General features: G+C 32.9%; 1 protein-coding gene across 7 annotated transcripts in view; it reads left to right on the top strand.

Annotated features, from left to right (window-relative positions):
- GARRE1 (granule associated Rac and RHOG effector 1) overlaps window positions 1-25,737 on the top strand; it is a 136,878-nt gene that overhangs the window by 79,976 nt on the left and 31,165 nt on the right. For all 7 annotated transcript variants that reach the window (XM_074293203.1, XM_074293204.1, XM_074293205.1 and 4 more), the window contains 5 exons: window positions 13,922-14,128; window positions 18,156-18,296; window positions 18,508-18,603; window positions 18,728-18,889; window positions 20,608-20,766. In XM_074293203.1, the coding sequence (XP_074149304.1) occupies window positions 13,922-14,128; window positions 18,156-18,296; window positions 18,508-18,603; window positions 18,728-18,889; window positions 20,608-20,766 (765 nt within the window). The remainder of the gene's footprint in view (window positions 1-13,921; window positions 14,129-18,155; window positions 18,297-18,507; window positions 18,604-18,727; window positions 18,890-20,607; window positions 20,767-25,737) is intronic.

Below are 25,737 nucleotides of genomic sequence, written 5' to 3'. Positions count from 1 at the left end.
CTGCACAAGAAAAAATCAGATCAAAAAGAAAAAAAATGAGGAAGAAAACAAAATTCTAGCAAACAACAAAAAGATTGAAAATGCTATGTTATGATCCACACTTAGTTCCCACAGTCCTCTCTCTGGGTGTAGATGGAATGAGTCTCCATCACAAGATCTTTGGAACTGATCTCAATCATTTCATTGTGGAAGAGAGAGAGCCATGTCCATCAGAATTGATCGTTATATGATCTTCTTGTCATGTACAATGATCGCCTGGTTGTGCTTACTTCACTTAGCATCAGTTCATATAAGTTTCTCCAGGCCTCTCTGAAATCATCCTCCTGATTATTTCTTATAGAACAATAATATCCCATAACATTCATATACCAACTTATTCAGCCATTTCTCAACTGATGGGCATCCACTAAGTTTCCAGTTTCTTGCCACTACAAAAAGGGCTGCCACAAACATTTTTGTATATATGAGTCCCTTTCCCAAGGAGTAAACTTTAGAAGTAGGAGGAAGAGAGAAGAACTTATTACTTTTCATTACTGGGGTTCATGAAAGGAAGAATATACAAACATAGAAAAAAGGTTGGAAGCATTGGACAATAGATGAACCCCACTGAAATGAAATAAAGGGTTGAGTATACATAAATACAAACACACATTCTATCTCACACATATAGAGGTATAGAAATTTATCAAGTTATATGGGAAAGTAAATGGGGATAGGGAGGGATTGTTAAGAGGGAAGAAAATTCCAAAGAGAGAATTGTCAAAATACTAAGTGAAATAAGCTTCTTAATTCTGAAGAGAAAATTAAAAAGGTGGCTGGGAAGAATAGAATTAAAATCTAAGGGGTGACATTAGTATTTACTTTTAGATAATTGGAGAATAGCTGAACAAATTGTGGGGCATGAATATAGTGGATTTTTGTGCCATAAGAAATAGTAAATGAGAATATTTCAAAGAATCCTGAGTAATAGGAAATGAATGATGCAAAATAAACAATGAAAATCAATTTTTACAAGAATAGTAACATTGTAAAGAAAAACTTGGAAATACTTAAGAAAATAGTGACCAATTGGGTCTAATAAAGCATGTTACTTGCCTACTAACAATGTAGTAACTCAAGTTACACAGATAATACATTTTTGAACATGGTCACTGTATGGATTAATTTTGCTTCACTATGCTTATTTATTGCAAGAATTTCTCCAACCCTTCTCATTTTTTATTATGGGGAAGGGAAGAAAGTGAAGAAAAGTTAGCAATAATGTTACCAAAAAAGGAGGGAAGCACTCTAGAACTTTTTGTAAATTCACAGAAAAAAAGTTTAGAGGGGAAGTATAATACAAGAACACTTTTGAATGTAACGTGGGATTTATTATATATTTTTAAAACAGTAAATGATGTGTACAAAAATGCTCATTTTTTGGTGTTTAAACTTGTAAAAAAAAATTCTTTTTTTTTTTTTTAAAGAAATCAGTCAGAAATGCTGCCCCCCCCCCAAAAAAAAACAATGTGATACAATTGTTGTATTTTAAAAAAAATACTACATTACCATTGTCTGGATAAGATAAAAGGTAAATAAAAATAAATTCCTGTAGACTATTTTCATTAACAGGAAATTAAATTGTTCAAATATACAGATATTTGAAATATTAGTTTAGTTGACCCTTTTTAGTGCTTCCTAAAGCATTTTTTTAATGTAGGAAAAAATTAAGTTCATTTTGTTGAGAATAAACATTCAAGTATTAAGAGCTATCTTGTTAAAAAAAAAAAAAAAAATAAAAAACTATATAATAAAGTAATTTTCATGGTATTTTAATAAAAAAAAATTTTCACTTTTGCAAAGTTTGATTGACTACTGTGGAGAAACCCAATTTTGAAATTTGCAAGCACACAGAAAAGACGGAAATGATTTAATTACATTGGAATTTTCAGTGAAAGCAGCCAGTCAGAATTTGTTTCATTCAAGTGGCTTAACCCCTTTGAATGTTTCCCTCCTCAAAACAGCAAACAGCAACAAAACAAAATAAGGCATCCAGAGAGTTTTGTTTTTTTTAACATGCTTGGTAAATATTATATGAAAAATTATGAATAGAGCACTTACATCTTGTGAAAAGTAAAGAACCAATTCTATATTTATGGTTTCAAATATATTTGAGGCTAACTGTAAACATAACAAATGATATTGATGAGTTTTAAGGATTGTAAAACATGATTATCTCACTTGAGCTTTACAAACTATCTTAAGAGATGGTGGGTTCTATGCTATGTAGATTTTTAATTTTAAAAGGATTCATTTTAGGTATTATATGCATTTTTTATTTTTCAGGAGGCATTGATATGATTGTTGCCTTCACTGATTCAGATTCCAACTCCTTCTTTTGAAAAATATGTACTCACATATTCAGATGGATCTAGAATCTATTCTCTCTCTCTCTCTCTCTCTCTCTCTCTCTCTCTCTCTCTCTCTCTCTCTCTCTCTCTCTCTCTCTCTTTTTTTTTTTGCTAAGGCAATTGGGGTTAAGTGACTTGCCCAGGGTCACAAAGCTAGGACGGGCTAAGTATCTGAGGTCAGATATGAACTCAGCTCCTCCTGACTTCATGGCTGGTGCTCCATCTACTGCGCCACCTAGCTGTCCCTATATTTTTGATGTAAATATTTCCATTAACAGCTCAGATCCCATCCTAACTTGTTTATTCATTATACATAATTCAAATTATATGACTTTTTATTTCCTCTCAAATTATTTGTAAGGGCAACTCAACATATTAGGGGAATGTTCCCTGCTTTGTTTTAACATCAGAAAGTTATCAGTATAATACATGGATTGTCTGTTTATTATCCCTTAATCTGTTTTTCTTACTAGTTCAATTGTACTATTCACTTAAAACTTTCTTTAGACATCCTTTAATGATCTATTTCTCCTTTACAGTTCTTGCTGTATATCAGCCTACTCATATTTTTCATGGTTTTATCCATTACTTTCTGCATAATTTTTATTATCTTTGGAAATTATAGGGGTTTTTGCTTTTAATTTTTTTTTTTACACTTTGATTTTATTTTTACTTCACTTCCAAATTCTCTTTCACCCATTGAGAAGACATTGAATACAGAGCTTATTAGAAATGAATATTTGTATTTATGCAAAACAAGCTACAAATATATTTATGTGTGTATGTGTAGTCCTATAAAACAAATTCCTTTATTGGGCATATCCAAAAAATAAAGATGTATCAATTTGCACTGTGAGTCTTTGCTCTCTCTCTGGAAGTATTTTAACATGAATCCTTTGGAAATATAGTTGGTCATTGTGTTGACTAGTGTTACTAAGTCTTTAAAAGTTGATTACCTTTATAATATTGATGTTACTACCTAAATTGTTCTCTTGATTCTACCTACTTGAGTTTTTTCAGTTCTTAAATTCTTCCTAGCCTTTTCTGAAACATTTCCCTTCATCATTTCTTTCAGCATAGCGTTCTATCATAATCCCAATTCTTTGACACCATAAAAAGAGCTGCTGTAAAATATCAAATATCTATGTAGAAGAGATCTTTTTTCTCTTTCTTTGATCTCTCTAAAATATAGGTCTAGTAGCAGGTTCAAAAGATAAGCACAATTTAATAACTTTTTTTTGGCATAGTTTAATTTATTTTTCTTAATGGCTGGTTGGATTGGCTCATAGCACTACCAGTTGTGCATTAGTGTACCTAATGCACCTGTTTTTCCACATCTTCCCCAGCATTTATTTTCCTCCCTTCCTCCCTCCTTCCCTTCTTCCCTTTCTCCTTTCTTTCCTCCTTCCCTCCCTTTCCTCCCTCTGTCCCTTTCTTCCTATAAAGGGATGAAACTCTGGAAAAAGTGTGCTTGAATCAGACAACTAAGTGCTTAAGGCTAATTACCTTTTCCACAATTACTCTATTACCATATGTTTAGGAAAATGGCCCTTCTCACTGATGCTGGCTCTATGTTTGGTGTGTACAGATAATAGTAGGAGAGGATGAGAGTGTGGGATGAGAAGCCAGACACTTGGCAAGAGGAGAAGGAGAAAGGTGGAGATTCTGGACTCCAGAATCCAGAAGAAATCTTTGGCTAAACTCTTAAGCAGTTTGCCTGCTTCTCCCCCTAAAGACTAAAGACTTTTAATTTATCCTTACTCTGACTTATTCTGAGGCCTCCAGGGAACTATTCCGGATATTATATTTTGGTGCCCAACATGGGGCACCATAAATTGTCAGGCCTCTAAGATTAATATTTGAAAATTAATATTTAATATTCAGAATTAATATTTGGGAAGAACCGGTAGATCCCCGCCTAGGAGGGAAGACTGAGAGGCATTATGGATCTAGGTACCCCTGTGATCAAGCTCAAGGACACAGCTGTGCATACTGCTCATATAAATAGGATAGAGCCAGATGGAAGATCTTTTAACAAAGATCACCACTGAAGAACAATCAAGCTCCAAGACAGCTACTCCTATACTCATTGAGCTTGTAACTGGTAGGGCATTATGTGAGCAAATATAATAAAGTCTAAGTTTGCATATGGCTGTTCTTGAGCATACTATCAGTTTTTAAACTATGATTCAAGAAATCATAGTCAGAGACCTCTGAAGGCCTCAGAGGAGGCAGCTAGGTAGTTGAGAAGTTGGTTGACATTGCAAAGGTCAGTGGCCAGAGGATTCTCTGATGCCCTGGAATTAGGAAAGACTGACAATGTAAAGTGCCAAGTAATGTTAGGGCATTCGCAAATGAAGTGACTGCAAAGAATGATAATTGTTTTGTTGCCTATATTTTTATTTTTTTTACTTCTGTTAAGCCCCCCTTTACATTTCATTTTCTTTTATTATTGCTATAGTTAGTACTTCTAATTGTAATAATGGTAATAATGGACATCCTTGCTTTTCTTCTGATCTTATTGGAAAAGTTTCTAGCTTATCCCTGTTACAGACAGTGATTACTGTTGATTTCAGATATATACTACTTAATCTCATTTTAAAGAAAGCTCTGTTTCTTATGTTTTCCAGGGTTGTTGTTCTTATTGTTTTAATAGGAATGGGTATTGTATTTTGTAAAAAGTTTTTTCTGCACCTATTGAAGTAATCATAGTATTTTTTGTTGATTTGTTATTTATTTGGCCAATTATGCTAATGGTTTTTCTAATGTTGAACCAGTCCTGCATTCTAGGTATATATCCAACTTAGTCATATTGTATGTCTTTGTAATACATTGTTTCACTCTTTTTACTAGTGTTTCATTTAAAGTTTTTGCATCAATATTAGGGAAGTTAGTATATAATCTTATTTTTCTTCTTTGCTTCAACTTGGTTTGGTATCAAGACAATATGACAGAATTTGATGGGATTCCTTCTTTGCCATTTTTAAAGCAATTTATGTAGTATTGGAATAAACTGTTCTTTAGATTTACAAATCTGTATGGCTGTGGGTATTTTTCCTTAGGATGTTTGCTTAATTTCTTATTCTAACATAAGATTATTGAAGTATTCCATTTCCTTTTCTGTTAATCTGGGCAGTTTATATTTTTGAAAGTATTCCTTTCTGAGGACTATGGGGACTGAATATGGATCACAACATAGTATTTTCATCTTTTTTGTTGTTGTTTGCTTGCTTTTTGTCTTCCCGTTCTCATTTTTTCCCTTTTTGATCTGATTTTTCTTGTGCAGCATGATAAATGTGGAAAATGTGTAATATTGCAAAAAAATATTTAAAGTGTTTAGATTATCGATTAGGTTCACAAGACACAGTATAGTAATCTATTGTTTGGTAATTACTCAAGCTTCTGGGAAAAGAACTCACTTTTTAAGAGAAATTGCTGGGAACACTAGAAAATAGTATGACAAAAACTAGGCATTGACCAACATGCCTTATTGTTGATGGAGTTGTCAACTGATCGACTATTCTGGAGAGCAATTTGGAACTATGCCCAAAGGGCTATCAAACTGCATACCCTTTGATGCAGCAGTGTCTTTAATGGGTCTGTATCCCCAAAAGATCATAAAAGAGGGAAAAGGATCCACATGTGCAAAAATATTTGTAAGCAGCTTTTTTGCAATGGCAAAGAACTGGAAATTGAATGAATGTTCATTAGTTGGTAATGGGTGAATAAGTTACAGTAAATGAATGTTATGGAATATTATTGTTCTATAAGAAATGATGAGCGAGTTCATTTCAGAAAATCCTGGAAAAACTTAGGTGAACTGATACTGAGTGAAGTGAGCAGAACTAGGAGAATATTGGACACAGTAACAATAAGATTATATAATGATTAACTATGATAGACTTGGTTCTTCTCAGCAATGTGGTGATTGAAGAGAATTCCACTAGACTCGATGAAAAATGCCATCTGTGTCTAGAGAGAGAACTATGTAGACTGAATGTGGATCAAAGCACATAGTATTTTCACCTTTTATTGTCTTTTTTCTTTGTGTGTTTTTTTTCTCTTTTGGTCTGATTTTTCTCATATGGTGAATTTGAAAATATATTTAAAAGGATTGTACATGTTTAAACTTATATAATATTGTTTGCTATCTTGAGGAAAGGGGGAGGTAAGAGGGAGGAAGAAAAATTTGGAACATAAAGACTTACCAAAATGCATGTTGAAAACTATATATGTATTCGGAAAAACATAATACTATTGAAAAAAAATAAAAAAAGAAAATATTCATTTCTTTAAGATTTTCAGCTTTATTAAATTCCATAATTAGGAGCTACTAATAATTGCTTTTATTTCATCTTCTTTGTATGAATTTGCCTTTTTCATTTTTGATACTGTTAATTTAGTTTTCTTTTTTAAAAATAAAGTTAACTGGGGGCAGCTAGGTGGCGCAGTATAGAGCACCAGCCTTGAATTTAGGAGGACCTGAGTTCAAATTTGGTCTCAGACACTTAACACTTCCTAGCTGTGTGACCCTGGGCAAGTCACTTAACTCCAGCCTCAGGGAAAAAATAAATAAATAAAATTAACTAATAATTTGTTTTTCTCCCCAAAAGAAAAAAATCTGTTCCCAATTTAATTTATTAATTCAGTGGATCTTTTCTTGAACTTTTGTTAATCTCTCCTTTTATATTTTAAGATTTTTATGATATTTAATTGAGATTTTTTAATCTGTTGGTTTTTAAAAATTGTATGTCCAATTGATCTTTCTCTCTTTTATTGATGAAATAATTTAAGATGTTAAGTTTTCCCTGACTACTGCTTTAGCTATATCCCACAAATTTTGTTATAATTTCTTATTTTTGTCATTTTTTAGTGAAATTATTGATTTTTTTCAGTAATTTGTTCTTTAATTTGCCAGTTCTTTAGGATTAAGATATTTACTGTCGTCTCATAATTAAGGTTACTGTCTTTCGTCTTCCATCCTATATTCTTAAATATTCCTCTCCCCTCTTAAAAAAAATTAAAAAATATATATATCTATATTTTTGCTTTTCTCTTTTTAAGAGCCTGTTTTTATTTTTAAATTAATCCCTTTGTTTAATTTACCCCCTTATTCTCTCTTTTTCCTTTAACCTCTTTCTTTCTTACTTGCCTAATGGATTATATTTTTAAATATACATGTAAGTATATCTGTGTGTATTTTTTCTTCTTTTAATCACTGCTCTCTTTTTGTTGTAAAAACTCCTTTTTGTGCTCCCCATTTATGTGAGAAAATTTTGTTTATTCTTCTCTTGTCTGTACCCTACTCATTTCATTCATTTGCAATCATTACAACAAAATAGAATCAAACCTGGGTTCTGTCTATCTTTCTGTGATCATTATTGATGTTAGATCTTAAGATAAATATATATGTGTAAGGGGCCTTTAAATGGGTGCCACAGCAAATCAGGAGATTGAGTGGTCCAGAAGTAATTTCTGTGGATATTAGGACTGCCCTTGGGTGGTATCCTGGCCATATTGAGATAGCTTCGTAATGGGTACTCTCTCGCTGATTGGCTGTGTGTGTGACCTCACAGGCCCTATGTAAGCCCACTGCAGGCAGCAATCGCCCTCTTTAACCTCGCGCTCTTCACCCTGGCTCCCTAGCCTGGGTGGACAAGCCAAGATGGGTAGCCAAAAGAGGTAAGGGTTTTGGTAGTGAACACGTGGGTCTTCTGACCAGGTGTTCACTCGGGAACCAACAAGTCAGGGCATCAAGTCAGGGAATTATGTGAGTAGGTATAATAAAGGCTTTTAAGATTACACGTGGCTGTTCTTGAGTGCGCTACCGGTTATTAAGCTATAGATTCAAGAGATTGTGACCAGAGACCTTTGAAGACCTCAGAGGAGGCGAGCCGGGTAGAGTTCACACTGCAAAGGACAGAGGTCAAAGGTACTCTGGTGGGTCTAGGACAGACTAGTAATAGTAACTGCCAGGAGAGCACGTTACATACATATATATATATATATATATATATATATATATATATCATCTTTCTTTATAAAATGTAAACAATTTTTCTTACTCATGTTAACTTTTTTGTTTCTCTTAAATTCTGTGCTTTGTATGTCATACCTTATACTCAGCTTGGTCCTTTTATCAGTGATGCTTGGAATGTCTCCATTTTGTAAAATCATTTTCCTCCCTTAGAGGGGTAGATTATTTTTGGTTGTAAACATAGATCTTTTGTCTTCTGGGTTATTATATTCTAAACCCTCTGCTTCTTTGTGGTAGCTGCTAAATCTTATGTGATCCTGATTGTGGTTCCTTGGTATTTGAATTCTTTCTTATGACTACTTTCTAATTTTTGTTGGTAATATTTATTTTGTTTATATATGTGTGTGTCTATTTTTTTTTTAACATACTTTGAGTTCCTTCCTCTCAGCCATTCATTAGAAAAGGTCAGTATTTGATACATAGGATACAGAGGCAATCGTGAAGGATAATTATAGGTAATGTTGATTATATAAAAGGGACAGGAAAGGAAAGAAGAAGGAAGTATGGGCTAGGCACTATGCTAAGTAAGAGTTTTACAGATTTGCAAAGAAATCTCATTTGATCTTCACAAAAATCTTGTATAAGTGCTGTTATGATCCCCATTTTATAATTGAGGAAATTGAGACAGAGATTAAATTACTTCTCATTCACACAGCTAGTATTTGAACAAGATTTGAATTCAGTCAACCTGACTTCAGGCCTATGGGGCCACTTAGCAGCCTCCAGAATTAAAAATTAAAAACGTTTTACACAAGGCAGCTAGGTAGTGCATTGGATAGAGCACCAGTCCTGAAGTCAGGAAGACCTGAGTTCAGATGTGGTCTCAGACACTTATTATTTCCTAACTGTGTGACCCTGGGGAAGTCACTAAACTATAATTGTCTGGGGGGATGGAGAGGGAGCATAAGAGTTGAAGCAGTAAAATGGGGAAATATTTTCTATTAGATTTCTCGGATAAAGATTTGGGTTTCAAGATATAGAGACAACTAACAGAAATAAGATTAAAAATTATTCCCTTATGGATATGTGGTCAAAGGATAGATATAAACAATTTTCAAAAGAATTGCAAATCATTAACATCCATATGAAAGAATGCTTCAAGTTACTATTAATAAGAGAAATAAAAATCAAAACAACCTCAAATCTTACCTCATATCCAAGAAATTGGAAAAATAGAATAAAAGATAAACACAGTCACTATTAGATTGTGAAAAGATAAGCACAGTAATGCATTGTCAATAGAGTTATACAATAAGACAACTATTTTGAAAAGTAATTCATAGTTATGCAAATAAAGTGGTTAAAATTCTCCATATCTTTTGGCCCAGAGATTCTACTAGTAGGAATATCTCACAAAGTTCCATGTTCATCAAAATATTCCTAGAAGTCCTTTTTGTAGTAACAAAGAACTGGAAAAAAAATAGTTGCCTATTAGTTGGGTAATGGCTATGCAAATTGTGGTCCATAAGTGAAATGGAATTTTACTGTGCTGTAAGAAATACAAGGGAAAGACAAGATGAATAAGGAGAAATGTGGAAAAATCTTCACGAACTGATGCACAGTAAAATAAGCAGAACCAAGAAAACAGTATACATAATGTTCACAACAATATAAATTGAAAACAATCAAAAATGAACATTATAAAATTAGGCAGTCAAGAAACATTTATTATGCAACCACTATGTGCCAAATGCTGGAGGAAATAATCATTGTCTACTTTAGGATCTTTTCCAAGAAAGCCCCATGGACAGAAGTTCACAGTGTCACAAAAAGTCAGACACAACAGCAAATGTGCCAAACACCACACTAAAGCACTGGGAATACAAATATGAGTAGTGCAATCTCTTCTAGACAACACATAAAAGGAATCTGAAAAATATGTGAAAGAGGAAGAGAGAAGTTGGGGAAGAAGATAGCTAGAGGATTTGGGCATTTAGTGGAACCCAGTCCCAGGGAGTGCAAGCTGATAGGACACAGTTAGCTGGGGAGGACTCTTTAAATGGACACATTGAGAAGAGTTCTTTGCTTAGCCTCCGGTCTTCCAGTCAGAAATGCAGGTAGTACTGAGTGTACTAATAAGATTGAAATACAAAAGCTGATATAAAAAGTTACTAAAAGCTAGCTTGATTCCAAAGAAATAATATGACAATATATCTTACTTTCTTGCTTTGAAGGTATTAGAGGTCTGTAACTATGGAACATTGTATATAATATCACATTTTTAAAAATTATGTATTGATTAGTTTTTTTCTCTATTTTTCTTCTCTTGCCTCCCTCCCCCCAGTTTTTTGTTTTAATGGGTTATTTCTCTGAGAGGACAAAAAAAAGTTACAGGGAGAAATTGAGGTAATGTAGAACCAAAAAAAAAAAAATACGTACAAGAAAGCAAAATGAAGTTCAAAATGGCTTATGGACAAGTAGGGCCATGTTAGAACTGCTGAATTAAAATACGTATACACACATAAATATACACATACCTAGAATAGACAATGAAGATGGACCATGAACTGGACCCAGAATTGAAGAGGAGTAGGCTAAATTGTCTTTGGGAAGTGCTGCGGTACTTTTAAATGACCCCCAGCTTTTCAAAAGACCCATCTTTTAATATCTGTATTCTTCATGTGAAGAATGCTGTAGTGAAAAAAAAAAAATGCTGCAGTGACAGTAACAGAATGGTGGGGAAATGGGCAAAGGATTATAAAAACATAGTTTTTAGGCAATAAGTTAACTTTAATTTGCTTGATAATAATCTGAATGTAACATCTTTGTCTAATAGCAAATGAATAGATAGGCTATTTAACAAACTGAAGCATACCTTGACATTCCCAGTATAAATAAAACAAAAAGAAGAAAGCTTCATCTTGCTGGAATGATCACTAACAGATACCATTTGCAAAGTTAAAAGAATTGGCAGAGCTAGATTTATTGTATGCTAAAAGTAATAAGAAAAGTCATGTCAGAGGATATTTGATTCTCTTATATTGCAATGCTAATGATAAATATGTACCAAAAGACTGCCATGTCAATAATCACAGCTTCTATACCAACATGAATTGCAGAGGAAGAAATGGTAGAAAAATCCTATAAAGAACTCAAGAGTATGAACTATAACATTTGTTGACTTCATGGTAAAGATAGGGAATAGGGGAAGACAGCAAGAAAATCAAAATAGGGTGGGTCAGAAATATGGAATGAAAGAAGTCAAAAATGTGTCAATTACCAAGAAATATGAGCCTTTAGGATAGGAATTAAATGTGGTGATCAGTGAATAATATCACAAAAAAAATAAAATTTGTTATATTTTAACAACAGGAAAAAGACATTACTGATATGCGTTATTCCTGAATCAGCTGTTTATAAAGTCAGACTATTTAAATGTTAGAGCACAGATCACAATTACTAAAAACTTAGAAGAAGAAGAATGAGAAAAAGATATGGGCATGCAGTTGAAACAGTTAAATCCTGCCTTCAAGTAAGATATTAATAATTATAAGTAGATAATGAATAGTAGAAACGATGGCAACTATTATAATTTCATTCAGAAGTTAGCAGATATAAGTCAATTGCTCTAACAAGCTGACAAAAAAATCCTCCTCCCCCCCAAAAAAAAAAATCACTTCAGTCATCTTCTATGAGGTGAAATCTTCCAAAATACTCTTCCTTTTTAAAAATGAATATCATTCAGAGGGCAGAAAAGTGCTTCATGGTATCTTCGAACAGACTACAAAAATAAACCAAATGTGGAACAGGAATAAATAATGCAGTTGGTGAAATGTATGGCCAAAAGATAATAAGAATTGGTCATGTAGTCAGGATAAGGGATAACCTTAAGATAGCCAGAAGGCTTAATCAATATCCTCACAATATCAGGAGGAAAGAATGATTTCCAGAATGTTGGGTGGGTTAGCATTTTCAAATCTGTTGGAATACAGGAGAAAAAAGTGAATATGAAAGGCAGGTGTGGATGAATAACTTCATTGTGTACATCTTTGGAGTGAATATCCAAATTGATAAGATGAGAGATTCATTTAGGTATTCTAACTCTGATTCTGCATGCCATTTATGTAATACTAATTTGGCATCTATGGCATATTTGAAAGAATGTGTATTTGAATTCAGAATACCTGATTTTTAAGTCCTGATTCTGCCTTTTACAACCTGGATAAATAAGAGCCAATCTCTTAACTCCTCTAGTCCTCATTTTCCCCATGTGTAAAATGAAACTGGATGACTTCTAAGTCCCCTTCTGCCTCTTAATTTGTGATTATGTGATCTTATTGCCTCAGAAGCCATCATAAAGAAGTCATAACTCAACAAGTATCTATACTCTTTGAAACAAACCTGACAAATAGTACTGTAGACTCTGAGGATGCTTGAGGGAAAACTCATTATCTTTTAATACAGTCTTAACACTCAACTCCTGAACATTCTGGTCTTGAATAGTTCTAATTTTTAGGAAATTTTTATTTTCTTCATCCTCCAAAATGTCTCTTTACAACTTTCATTTATTTCTTCTACTTCTCCCTGGAGCCAAGTAGAAAATTCTAATTCTTTTTTTTGGGGGAGGGGGCGAGGAAGGGCAGGGGATGAGGCAGTTAAAATTAAGTGACTCGCCCAGGTTCACACATCTAAGACATGTTAAATGTATGAGGCCGAACTTAAACTCAGGTCCTGCTGACTTCAGAGCAGTGCTGCTATAGTATAGCCTGTAGCTGCCCCCCAAATTCTAATTCTTATTTCCAGGAACAGACTTTGATGTATTTTAAGACAGCTGTCATACTGGCCATGTGATAAATGCTTTTCTCTGAGCCTCAGTTTTTACATCTGTAAAATGAGAAAATTCTTTTACATGATGCTTCATCATCTGCTTCCAATCATTTTCACTTGTTCCCCATACTTGGAATTTTTGCTCTCCTAAGTTTTATCAAGCTTCCTTTAAGTCTCAGCTAAAGTTCCACCTCCAACACGAAGCTTTTCCCAGACTTTTTAAATTTTAGAACTTTCTCATTTATTATCTCCAGTTAATCTTGTATATATTTTGTTCATACACAAGTTATTTTCATATTGTTTCCCCTATCAGATTGTGAATTCTTTGAGAACACTGACTAGTTTGTGCTTTTCTTTATACCTCGTAGTGACTGACACATACTAGGCATTTAAATGCTTGTTGACTAACAGTTATACTTAGAAGAGTAATGGATCTGGAGTCAAAGAACTTAAGTTTAAATTCTTGTTATCCTATTTATTTGTTATATGATCTTGAATATGTCACTCCCCTTTTATCCTCCAAAATGGTTTGTTTCAGGTGAAAGTATCTCTAAGTATAAAAACATTTTCTAAAACCAAAAATAGATAATTTTCTGCGAATGGGTCAGTTTGGTTATCTATTCCACTAATGTCTTCTATTTGTGGGAGAATATGTAAAAATGAACTATATTTATTCAGAAAACAAAAACTAAAAAAATCTCTGAAATATTCTTTTCCTTTTTTATAGGTACTAGGGCGATGTTTCTTGACAGTGATGCAAGTTCATTTCCAGTTTTTGTCCCAGGCATTACAGAAGGTGCAGCCAGTGGCTCATTCCTGCTTTGCTGAAACAGTAGTACAGGAAAGAAAGAATGTTAGTGGAAATGGGAAAGCTTGCTTAAGTCCTACAACTGAACTAGAAGATGCATTAAGATCTTGGAGAGGGGCTGCTGAGGTAAAGCTTCCAATTAGAGGAAATTTTTTTTTTTTTTTTTTTTTTTTTTACTTCTTACTGCCTGATTATGCTAAGTACAAATTGTTCTGATGCTATGACGCCACCCTAAGAAAGAACTATTTATCTTGTTTGGACCCAATTTTTTCAGTTTTTGAATTGTGATCTCTAGTAGTTTCAATCTAGGATATCTTGATGAATTTGTATATAGGGAACTAAAAGTACTCATTAGAATATCTATTGCAACTGCAAGGTAATTGGATGGATTTTTTGGATACATATTACCTTTCACTTGTGGTTAAACCATATACAATTTCTTTTAAGTTTTTAGTTATGTTTTTTTCAATCAAGACAGCAGTCATTGCATTATTAATCGGAGAAATGCAAATTAAGACAACTATGAGATACCACTACACCCCTGTCAGATTGGCTAGAATGACAGGGAAAGATAATGCAGAATGTTGGAGGGGATGTGGGACAACAGGGACACTGATACATTGTTGGTGGAATTATGAATACATCCAGCCATTCTGGAGAATGATTTGGAACTGTGTTCAAAAAGTTATTAAACTGTGCACATACCCTTTAATCCAGCAGTGTTACTACTGGACTTATATCCCAAAGAGATCTTAAAGAATGGAAAGGGACCTGTATGTGCAAGAATGTTTGTGGCAGCCCTCTTTGTAGTGGCCAGAAACTGGAAACTGAGTGGATGCCCCTCAATTGGAGAATGGCTGAATAAATTGTAGTATATGAATATTATGGAATATTATTGTTCTGTAAGAAATGACCAACAGGATGATTTCAGAAAGACCTGGAGAGACTTACATGCTGAGTGAAATGAGATCATTATATACTTCAACAACAATACTATATGATGATACATATATGATATGGATGTGGCCATCTTCAACAATGAGATGAACCAAATCAGTTCCAATAGAGCAGTAATGAACTGAACAATGAACTGAACCAGTTATGCCCAGTGAAAGAATTCTGGGAGATGACTGAACCACTACATAGAATTCCCAATACCCTTATTTTTGTCCGCCTGCATTTTTGATTTCCTTCACAGGCTAATTATACACTATTTCAAAGTCCGATTCTTTTTGTACAGCAAAATAGCTGTTTGGACATGTATACATATATTGTATTTAATTTATACTTTAACATATGTAACATGTATTGGTCAACCTGCCATCTGGGGGAGGGGGTGGGGAGGAGGGGAAAAATTGGAACAAAAAACTTGGCAATTGTCAGTGTTGTAAAATTACCCATACATATATCTTGTAAATAAAAAGCTATAATAATAAAAAATAAATAAATAAAGGAGTGTGGCGGGGGGGGGGGGGGGAGACAGCAGACATTGACTGAATTCTAATTCCCAGATTTATAATTCCAAGTATTATTCATCTTGATATCTATTATTGCTTACTGGGACTTGTGAATGAAAGACAAACTAGAAAAAATATATAGAGAAATAAGGTCAAAGCCTGTGATCTAATATAATTCCTCATTTTGAGCTCCCATGGCCTTTAACCTCAGTAAAGCTTAGCAGAAAGATCATTACTGAACTGAGGGTCAGATGGCCAAATCTCAGCTTGGCTATTAAATAGTTTTATGACCTTGAATTAAATTACTTCCTTTCTTTGGGCCTTAGTTTCCCCATCTGGAAAATGAGAGGGATGTACTTAATGCTGAAATTTTTTAAACCTTAACTTTCTTTGTTCTATCAGTTTTTTTTTTTAATAGCATAGAATCTGTTACCCACAGCAAATCTCATCTAATTTGAGGTACTATCAGTTGATTCTCATTTTTTAAAAAATATCTTTCTCTTAAGATCCTTATGAAACACTCATATTAAATAAACTTAAGGGAGAATGTAAGGGGATCATAATTTTCATAAGTACTTACTTCATCTGCCTCAGGTCATTTTCACTGACTGTTCCCCATGGTTGGAATCTCCCCCTGTGATAAATACTTCATAGTCATTTACTGCCTAGGTATGGAAAGAAGATTTTCTGTCACAGGCCTGAAAAGGAGAAAGCACTGAGTTTATTAAGAGATTCCCAAGTGCTAGTCCTCCAGTTAAGCTAGTAAATTAATATATGACTTGGCAAATAACTGAAACTCTAATGCTTCAGTTTACTCTTTGTAAAATGAAAGTTGTCTCAGTAAGAAGACCTTTGTGCTTTAATATTCTGCAATCTTATTTTATCACATTAGCTCTACCAAACTATACTATATTCAGGGACAAACAGGGAAAAACACCACAAGAAGTGTGCGTGTATAATTTTGACTATTGTTGTTTGACCTTGGACTGGAGTTTCCTCTTTTATAAATGAGGTTGCATTAACTACAGTAAAGTTATAAAAACATTTATTCAGTGCATAAGGACTGGAGCTCTTTTTGGAGATAATTCCACAAGAAATTTTCTACTGCAGGATGCTTTTTAAAAACTAGGATCCATACAGGTTTCCTTTTAAATAACTCTTAAGCTTATTTGATTTTATGATATTCTTTTCTTCTTGTATGGAGATTTTTCCAAGGCAAGTTTATGTTCCTAGGATTTGCTGTTGCTTATTTTCCTAGTATATTTTTGACAAAAGTCACACATAATGCAACATATCTTGAGCTTTAAGCTTATGAATTTGCAGCACACACTTTGTATATATGTAGAATAATCATCTATAATCATTTGGTAGCATACTACCTCTAACATTTTATAATTGGCTGAGAAACCTTTTATCTGCTACTTTGGTACTTTTGTTTGCTGGCATGTTAATCATTTAACAGGAAATCCTCTCTGGATGCTGGCTGATACCAGCATCTGTAGCATATAGAACAATAAGTAAACTTCCTGGGAAATTAAAGTTCAAGAAGAAATTCCTGGCTTTATTTATTGAGTTAATGTTTTGTAAAAGAAAAGTACTAAACCTTTGCCATATTGTTGTCTTTCTTTAAGTCCATGCCATAAGACCACCTTCTGTGACTTCTATGTAAACATTTCTATACAAAGGATCTTTAGGTCTCCCTAACTTGCTTGTATGATTACACTTATGCTCAATATTATTTTATTATATTAATTTCTTTGAATATTTTGTTCTGAGTTTAGAATTCAGAGTCAATATCTTTTAACAGAATTTTTTTTCTTTAAAGCTACTTATATTTCAAAGCAATCCCAATAGACTTTGGACAGAAAATGCCATTTGCATCTAGAAAAAGAATAATGGAGATTGAATATAAATCAACACGTGCTATATGTTCACTTCTTTTTTTTTTTTTCCCTCTCCTATGATTTTTCCCTTTTGTTCTGATATTTCTCTTCCCAACATGATTCATAAAGTGTGTTTTAAAAATAAATAAATTTATTTTAAAAAATCTTACCATAAAAAGCTGTTTATTTCATCTCCGCACTTTATTTTAAAATATTATTTTATGATTTCCAGCAACAGTAACAGTTTGAGATCACTAGGTTATTGATATCCATGAAATTGTTGAGATCACAAGTTACTAAAAATAAACTAATATCAGTGTGTATAATTCCTAGTTATACTTATGGGGTCTCCAGATTATGAGTGAATTTTTAAATTGTCACTGATTCTTAAAGAAATGGAAATTAATTTTTGATGAAGATCTAGATGTGAAAGCCATTTTTTTCCTTACTATATATACATTCTTTCCTGTTTCTCTGGTAGGATGATTAGAATGTTAGGTTACTTTGCAGGAGTACCCAACTGATACCCATTTGCTTATTGCATAATCCTATATTGTCTCTCTAAAGCAGGGCAGGAAAGATTCCTTACATAAGCAGTGCCTACATTTACATAAAAAACTAGCATTTCAGTAGTCATGTTTCATTGATGCAGAATTCTAAAAGCTTAGCTGAAGTCATATTAGTAAATAAAAGTCATTCCTTACTATATTGTAGTATTACTTCTTTCTGTATTTCTTGCATAATTTTTGTTTTATTGTTATTTGTTGGTAATTACACAAACCACATTTTACTTACTACTTGTTTTTGTTTTAGGCAACATCTAGACTGAGAGAGAGAGGCTGTGATGGTTGTTTGGCTGGAATTGAAGTTCAACAGCTCTTCTGTTCTCAGAGTGTGGCAATCCCTGAACACCAGCTTAAAGAACTGAACATGAAAATTGATAGTGCTTTGCAAGTTAGTTGTTTGTTTTCTTTTTTGAGGACTTAAAATGGTGAAGATATCCTCTATGGCTATTTGAATTGTTTTAATTTGAAATTGTAATGGGATATAGCTCAAATCTATTCATATATATCTATTAATATCTTTTATTAAACTTTGTTGTATCATTGTTATCTGCTATCAAATCATGATACATGGGGTGAAAAAAAAAATCTCTTTTTTTTAGGCATATAAAATAGCTCTGGAGAGCTTAGGGCACTGTGAATATGCAATGAAAGCTGGCTTCCACTTGAATCCAAAAGCAATTGAAGCAAGTTTGCAGGTAACCATTTTTTCTTTATGTAACTTCTTAACTTTGATATGAATAAGTTATTGTTGACCGTGACATCTGACCTGATCTCGATTGTATTGACTGTATCTCCTCACTGTTTGATATCTGTTTGAAGGGCTGCTGCAGTGAAGCTGAAGCTCAGCAAACAGGGCGGAGACAAACTCCACCTCAGCCAATTCAGTGTGAGCTCCCAACAGTCCCTGTCCAGATAGGATCACACTTTTTGAGAGGGATATCTTTTAATGAATCTGCAGCTGACAACCTGAAATTAAAAACGGTAATTTTAATTTATATTCAAACAGCTTGAACATAAGTTTTTAAATATAATTGATAGGGATTTTTGTTCAAGAAATGAATAGAGGTTCAAAAAAACAAAAAATATGAGAAGGAAGTCCAAGTTTCACTAAGCATATTTATATCTTATTAATGTCTTAACACTAAAATAAATGTCATTAATAAATATAAAAATAACAAATATAAGTATTATCTCTTACCTAGCTATGCTACTACTAGGTTTATAACCAGAAAGAGCAAAAAAAGAAAAAAAAGAAAAGAAAAAGGAAATATTCTACGTGTACAAAAACATTTATAACAATTCTCTTTGTAGTGGCAAAAAACTGAAAATTAACAGGATGACCAATAATTCAGGAGTGACTCAATAAATTTTTCTGTATCAATGTGATGGAATTCTATTATGCTGTAAGAAAATAGAAATTTGATTATTTCAAAGAGACATGGAAAGACTTGAAGAGTAATGTGGTCAGAACCAAAAGAACAATTTATTACCATAATAATAATATAGAAATTAATAATTGGGAAGACTTTTAGTAGTTAAAATAAAATGCACCAAACCAAGAAGACAACAGCTTTTTGACAAATAACTTTAAAGACTTATAATTGATGTAGTGATTGTCCATGATTCCAGAGGACTGGTGATAAAACATAGTTTGTGAGAAGTGATAGATTTAGAGAAGTGATGGATTTAGGATTCAGAATGAGACATAAGAATATGTATTTTGTGTACAACTGATCAAGGAATTTGTTTTGCTTAATTATATATATTTCTTACAATAAATTTCTTTTTCTTTATCTTTTTATTCAATAGAGTTGAGATGGAAGGGAGAGAAATAGATTTCTGTTCATTAGAAAAAACTTAAAAATAGATTAGGGGAGGGCTATAATTGTTTTATTTCATTACAACAAGCTCTCACAGGATGGAGATAATCTCAAAATGTTTGTAAAGTAAAAATAAAATGTGTTAGTAAAATTTTTTTTGAAAATATATGACATTTTAATAACCACGAATTTAACATAACACTGTTATTATAAACTTCCATTTAAGTCTTCCTTTAATGGCTCATCAGGTAAGTTTGGATTCTTGTAGGCTTTTCTGGTGGAAAATAAATTCTGGCAACTTCTATTAAGTTGAAAAGTCTTCAAACTGAGATTATATAACAGAATTTCTATCTATCATTCAAGAACCAACCTATCAGACAAGGGCTTTATTAAGAGATGAATTATTAGGTTTGGGATGAGTGGCAAGAAAGAGGGTAGGAAAAAGGAACCCAAGAAACTGTCATATGGTTACAATTTTTTTTTTTAACTAATCTATAACTCCTTAAATGTCGCTGATTTATAAAAGGAAAGGGAAATCTAGGTGTCATCTAAAAGATTGTCTTTCATGTTTCCCAAGAAATTTAATTTCCTTTTTTAGTAAAATTTAAGAATTTTAAAGTATCTCAGTAAAGTTGAGGATTGTTAAGTAGGTGATTTAGATGGCTTACACAATGTAAAAATATCCAATGGATCTATATAAATAATTGAATAGAGTAATGATGAATTGATTTATGTCTTCCTTAAAAAATTAAAAACATAAAACTTGCTCCTGATAATGATTGTACAAGAAAATGCAATAATACTTTTCTGCATATTTTCATTCATAGCATAGTTTTTGTTTTATATATTATGATTTTTTTTCTTCCTATCAATATTTAGCACACAATGTTACAACTGATTAAAGAAGCAGGCTGTCATAATGGAATTACAGCAAGGGATGATTCTCCTGTAACTGAAGTGCTGAACCAGGTTTGCCCTTCTACTTGGCGAGGTGCCTGTAAGACCGCTGTACAGTTACTATTTGGCCAGGCTGGACTGGTAAGTAAATGTGGTCACAAAATATGACTTTGAGTCAGTTAACTTCTCAGAACCTCATTTACTGCATATATAAAATGAAAGAGTTGGACTAGAATATCTCTAAGATTCCACTCGTCTCAGACAAATACTATATGAATATATATAAATTCAATTCTTATTAATTTTCTCAAATTTTGGAAGGATTTTAAGTTCAATTCCAGAGAGCTTCATGGAGCAGAAGGATTACAAGTACGTTGCAATTATTGTTGTTATTTATTTTGTTGTTGAGTCATTTTTGTTCAGCTTTTTGTGTCCCCATTTGGGGTTTTTTGACAAAGATACTGGAGTGGTTTGCTATTGCCTTTGCCAACACATTTTACAGATGAGAAAACTGAGGCAAACAGAGTTAAATGACTTGCCTGAAGTCACATAGCTTGTAAGTATCTGAAGTTACATTTGAACTCAAGATGAGTATTCTTGATTACAGACCTGGCACTTGGCCACTGTGCTGTTTAGCTGCCCAGATTATTATTATTAATGATGACAATAAGAAACAACTCACAATTGCATAGTATTACCAGGTTTACAAAATATTTTCTTCATTATCTATTATACAGATGTTGCTGACATATTCCCTATTTTTCAGATGAAGAAGCTGAGTTTCAGAGAAGTTAAATCAATTAATCAACAAACTATTTATTAAGCTGTTACTTTATGTCAACCCTGTGCTGAACAAAAGCAGTGCTTGCCCTCAAGTTATTTAGTGTAGATCCAGGGCTCAAAATTACTTCTTTCCTTATCCTTTCCATTATCCTTTTTTGTACTTGGAAAGCAAACTTTTCCTATCTTGTTAATAAAAACAGTTACCTGTTCTGTGTATGCCCCTAAGAAGTCATGCTTTTTTAAAAAAAAATCTGCTTTACAATGTCTCTTCTTTAAGAAAGTATTAATAAAATATAAATTCTAACTAAATTACTAAATAAGTTTGTTATTAGAGATAGATTTCTAAAAACCACTTTAAATTAAATAAGGAGGGAATAATGAAATCCAAATTACAACTGTGAGTTTATTTACATAAGAATTGTGAACATTAGGAGAAAGAAAAGCGTCTTAATGTTGAGGGAAAAGGTGAGTTCTACAAAAAATTGTTAATATTGGTTAAAGAACATAACATGCATCCAGTCTGAAATATTATATTTTTCACATATGAGTTTTTTTGTGATAACATATCATGTTTTTAAGATTATTGTTCAATGGGGTAGGGATAAAGAGGAAACACCTGTACAGCATGAACAATAGTTGTTCGTGGTACAGGAAGCCATTTCCCTAGGACCTGCCAAACTGGGTGGAGAAATGTGTTAAATACATTTTATATTTATGATTTTAAGAGGTTGGATTTCTAAATCATGAGAAGATAAGCAGTTTTATACCTTTTGTTTTATTGCTTTAAAAAAGATCTTTTTCATTTATAAGTGATGTTGCTAGTTTAGTTAAACTGCCATGTTGATGTTCATTAAAACAGAAAAGAATATTAAACATTTAATAAAAGACTTGATGATAAAAGAAGGCTGTAAGTAAGAAATGTTCAGAAACTAAAATTTTTGCTAAGCTTGTTCTTTCCTTCTCTTCCAAAATCATCTAAATTTTGAATTAGGAAATTTGCATTTGCAGTTTTAAGCCAAACACTTAGCATGTGACATTATTTGTTTATGTTGTGCCTACAAATATAAATCTTAATATATTATGGTTTTATAAATGATAAATTAGTGAATGACGAGGCAGTTGTTAAGCAACAGACACTGTGGTAGTAAGTTAAAACACTGAATAAACTATACTTATGTTGATGGTTGAAGATGCTGTGTGCTGATTTTGTAAATTATTCTAAATGGGTTATCTTTGGACAGTGGTTTGAGATGGTGGGGGTGAGTTTGTATGATAAAGTTATAAAAATTGTGAGTGATTAGTATAAATTTTCATCAGTGCATAAAAGCCTTGTGACAAATAGGACAAAGATATGCAAAGTGATTTGTTTCCAGGAAAGTTGTAGGCAAGGAAGGAGTCATTTGAAAGCATCAATAGTTTTTATTTTAAATTTTGTAATAAAAATAATGTACTATGGTTTGAAGTATCAATTACAGTACAGACTTGATTGAGTGAAGTTTGAATAGCTGAATACTTTCAGAATTGTTTCTTTACTGTTTTCAAGTGCCCATAGTAAAGTTGTTTATGGTAGGGTAGCTAAATTATTATTTCATGGAATAAGTACTTAATAAGTACTTTCTACATACCAAAAAATTGACCCTTTTTACCTCAGTCATTATGAAAAGATTTTTGGAGCTTGCTAGTATGTAATTTCCTTTAGGACAAGAACTACCACTTAAATATTTTTAATTCTAGTACTTAATATAAACCCTTACATATTTGTTGATTAAATGGATATATTAGAGATTTTAAAAATTTTGGATGCTAATACTAAAGAAGGATTTGAACAATCTGTTAGCCTTTCTTTTTTAAGAATACCATTTTCTTCACAAATTATGTAAAACCTAAGTTTAGTATGCTAATGTCATTGCAGATAAAAAATTAGTGAAGTTAAATTAATAACCTTTTCCAATGTGTCTCCAACTACTTTGAATACTGTAATAATTTGAATATCACTGCACAATATTCTACTGGAGCCACAGAAAATGTGTTAAAAAACATTTGTTTTGTGTTAAGTTATAAACCAGGGATTTCACTTTAGTCCTATTCAACCAATATTCACTTCAGTCCTATTCAACCAATTCAACTAACCAATAAGTAAGGACTTAACTCTTTGCAGGCCATTTGTGCTAGGTGTGAAAGACAAAAGACGCCTGATTTAACACCAATCCTGCTGTTAAACTTTCTGTCAGTCCATTATGGAGGAGAGGGTAAATATGGTCATTGTAAAGGAAAGTTACCCCTAAAGTGTTACATGATATTTGAGGGAAGGGAGCAAACACTTTAGGTGGTGAAGAAAGAAGGCTTAGTGATTGTTCTTTTTTTTTTTTTTTTTTTAATCATTATTTACTTTTGGCATTCTTTTCTTTTTAAATTTTGAATTGGAAATTCTTTTCTTCTCACCTACCTCCTCCTTCTCCAACTGAGAAGGCAAGCAAGGTGATAAGAAAAGGCTTAAAGAAAGACAATAGTACCTAAAATTTAATTAATTTTCTAAATATTAGGGTTCAAAGTGCCTTACAGATTTCTTAGATTCTTATTTTTTCCTGGATTAAAGTTATGGCAGTAATAGTATATCTTTTTTTAGACAATAGACTTTTCAAACAGAGAAAATTTGATGAGTTAGATTATGACAGTTAATGAAAGCATGATGAATTCTGGCATTGTGTTACTTCTACTGAGTTGGAAAGAAGTCAGAAATTAATTGATCAATATTTTTGATCAATAAATTGATTTAATTGCATTTGTTATACATCTCTAATAATTTTTTCACAATTTTTTAAGTAAGCAAATGTCATAGTAGAATTTTTTTTCATAGAATTTCACAGTTACATGTACTTCAGTGAGTTATCTTCTCCAATATGTATTTGACCAAGGGTCCTCTTTACATAACCCATTAACTAGTTTTCATCCTTGGCTAAAAGACTTCTAGTGAGGTAAAACCCACTGCCTCTTGGCATACCACATTCTCCTTTTGCTCTGTTCTAACTTTTGGAAAGATTTTCCTTTCACCAAGATTATATTTCCCACTTTGGAACTTGCACCCACTGCCTCCAGCTCTTTTCTTTGGAGCAAAACATTAACCAATCTTTCATGTGACAAGTTTATAAATTTTTGAACACATCTTTTGTGTCTGTTGTCTTCTCCATGTTGTCACAGTTTCTTACACTACTAGTACATATATATATATATATATATATATATATAAAAAATGCATAGCCTTTCTCTAATTTTTTGGAAACTTTCTTTTTAAAATTAATTTTGTAATTATAACTTTTTTTTTTTGACAGTACATATGCATGGGTAATTTTTTACATTATTATCCCTTGCACTCACTTCTGTTCCAAATTTTCCCCTCCTTCCCTCCACCCCCTCCCCTAGATGGCAGACAGTCCCATGCATGTTAAATGTGTTATAGTATATCCTAGATACAATATGTGTGTGTGCAGAACCGAATTTCGTGTTGCACAGGAAGAATTGGATTCAGAAGGTTAAAAATAACCTGGGAAGAAAAACAAAAATGCAAACAGTTTACACTCATTTCCCAGTGTTCCATTATTGTCCATCATTGATCAATTGGAACTGAATTAGATCTTCTCTTTTGATGAGGAGTAAACTGAGGTTCTAAACCAAGATGGAGCAGTTCCTCTCCTCCTATGTCTGATTATCTCTCTCCTTCCTCAAAGTAAACAACCAGGCGGGTTCAGTAGCAAATGAATTCACTACTCAATGCTTTATGGAAACAAAGTCTTTATTGATAGTAAAGGGATAGATAGGCATTTGGCCTTCAGGAAGACCAAGTTGCCTGGCAAGGGGATGCCAGTAGGCGGACACTAGGCTGGTATGAACCAAGTGCAAAGATTCCATTTTTCAACCTTCCTTACATACATAGAGTCATCAAAACAACGTTTGCACAGAGATGTTATCCAAGAGGTTCCGGAGATATTTGTAAATAAGACAGGAATTCTCTGTTCTTATCTCCTTCCGCCTCTCCCAAAAGGAAATTTCCTGCTGGTATTTGGCCTATCTGAGCAGATCATTAGAATGGGGGCTGAAAACCCAAACTAGTTTGACCAGATCTTGTCCCAAAGGAAGTTGGAGATCAAACAAGGAATATCAAAGGGGCTATTGCCCCCATCATCTTTGTTGAAGATACCCACTTCCATCAGAATACATCTTCACACAGTATTGTTGTTGAAGTGTATAATGATCTCCTGGTTCTGCTCATTTCACTCAGCATCAGTTGATGTAAGTCCAAGTCTCTTTGTATTCATCCTGCTGGTCATTTCT

This window comes from Sminthopsis crassicaudata, chromosome 2 (assembly GCF_048593235.1).
Source record: "Sminthopsis crassicaudata isolate SCR6 chromosome 2, ASM4859323v1, whole genome shotgun sequence".
NCBI lineage: Eukaryota > Metazoa > Chordata > Mammalia > Dasyuromorphia > Dasyuridae > Sminthopsis > Sminthopsis crassicaudata.
The sequence above is the reverse complement of the archived record's forward strand: the minus strand, read 5'-3'. Positions and strand labels throughout refer to the sequence as shown.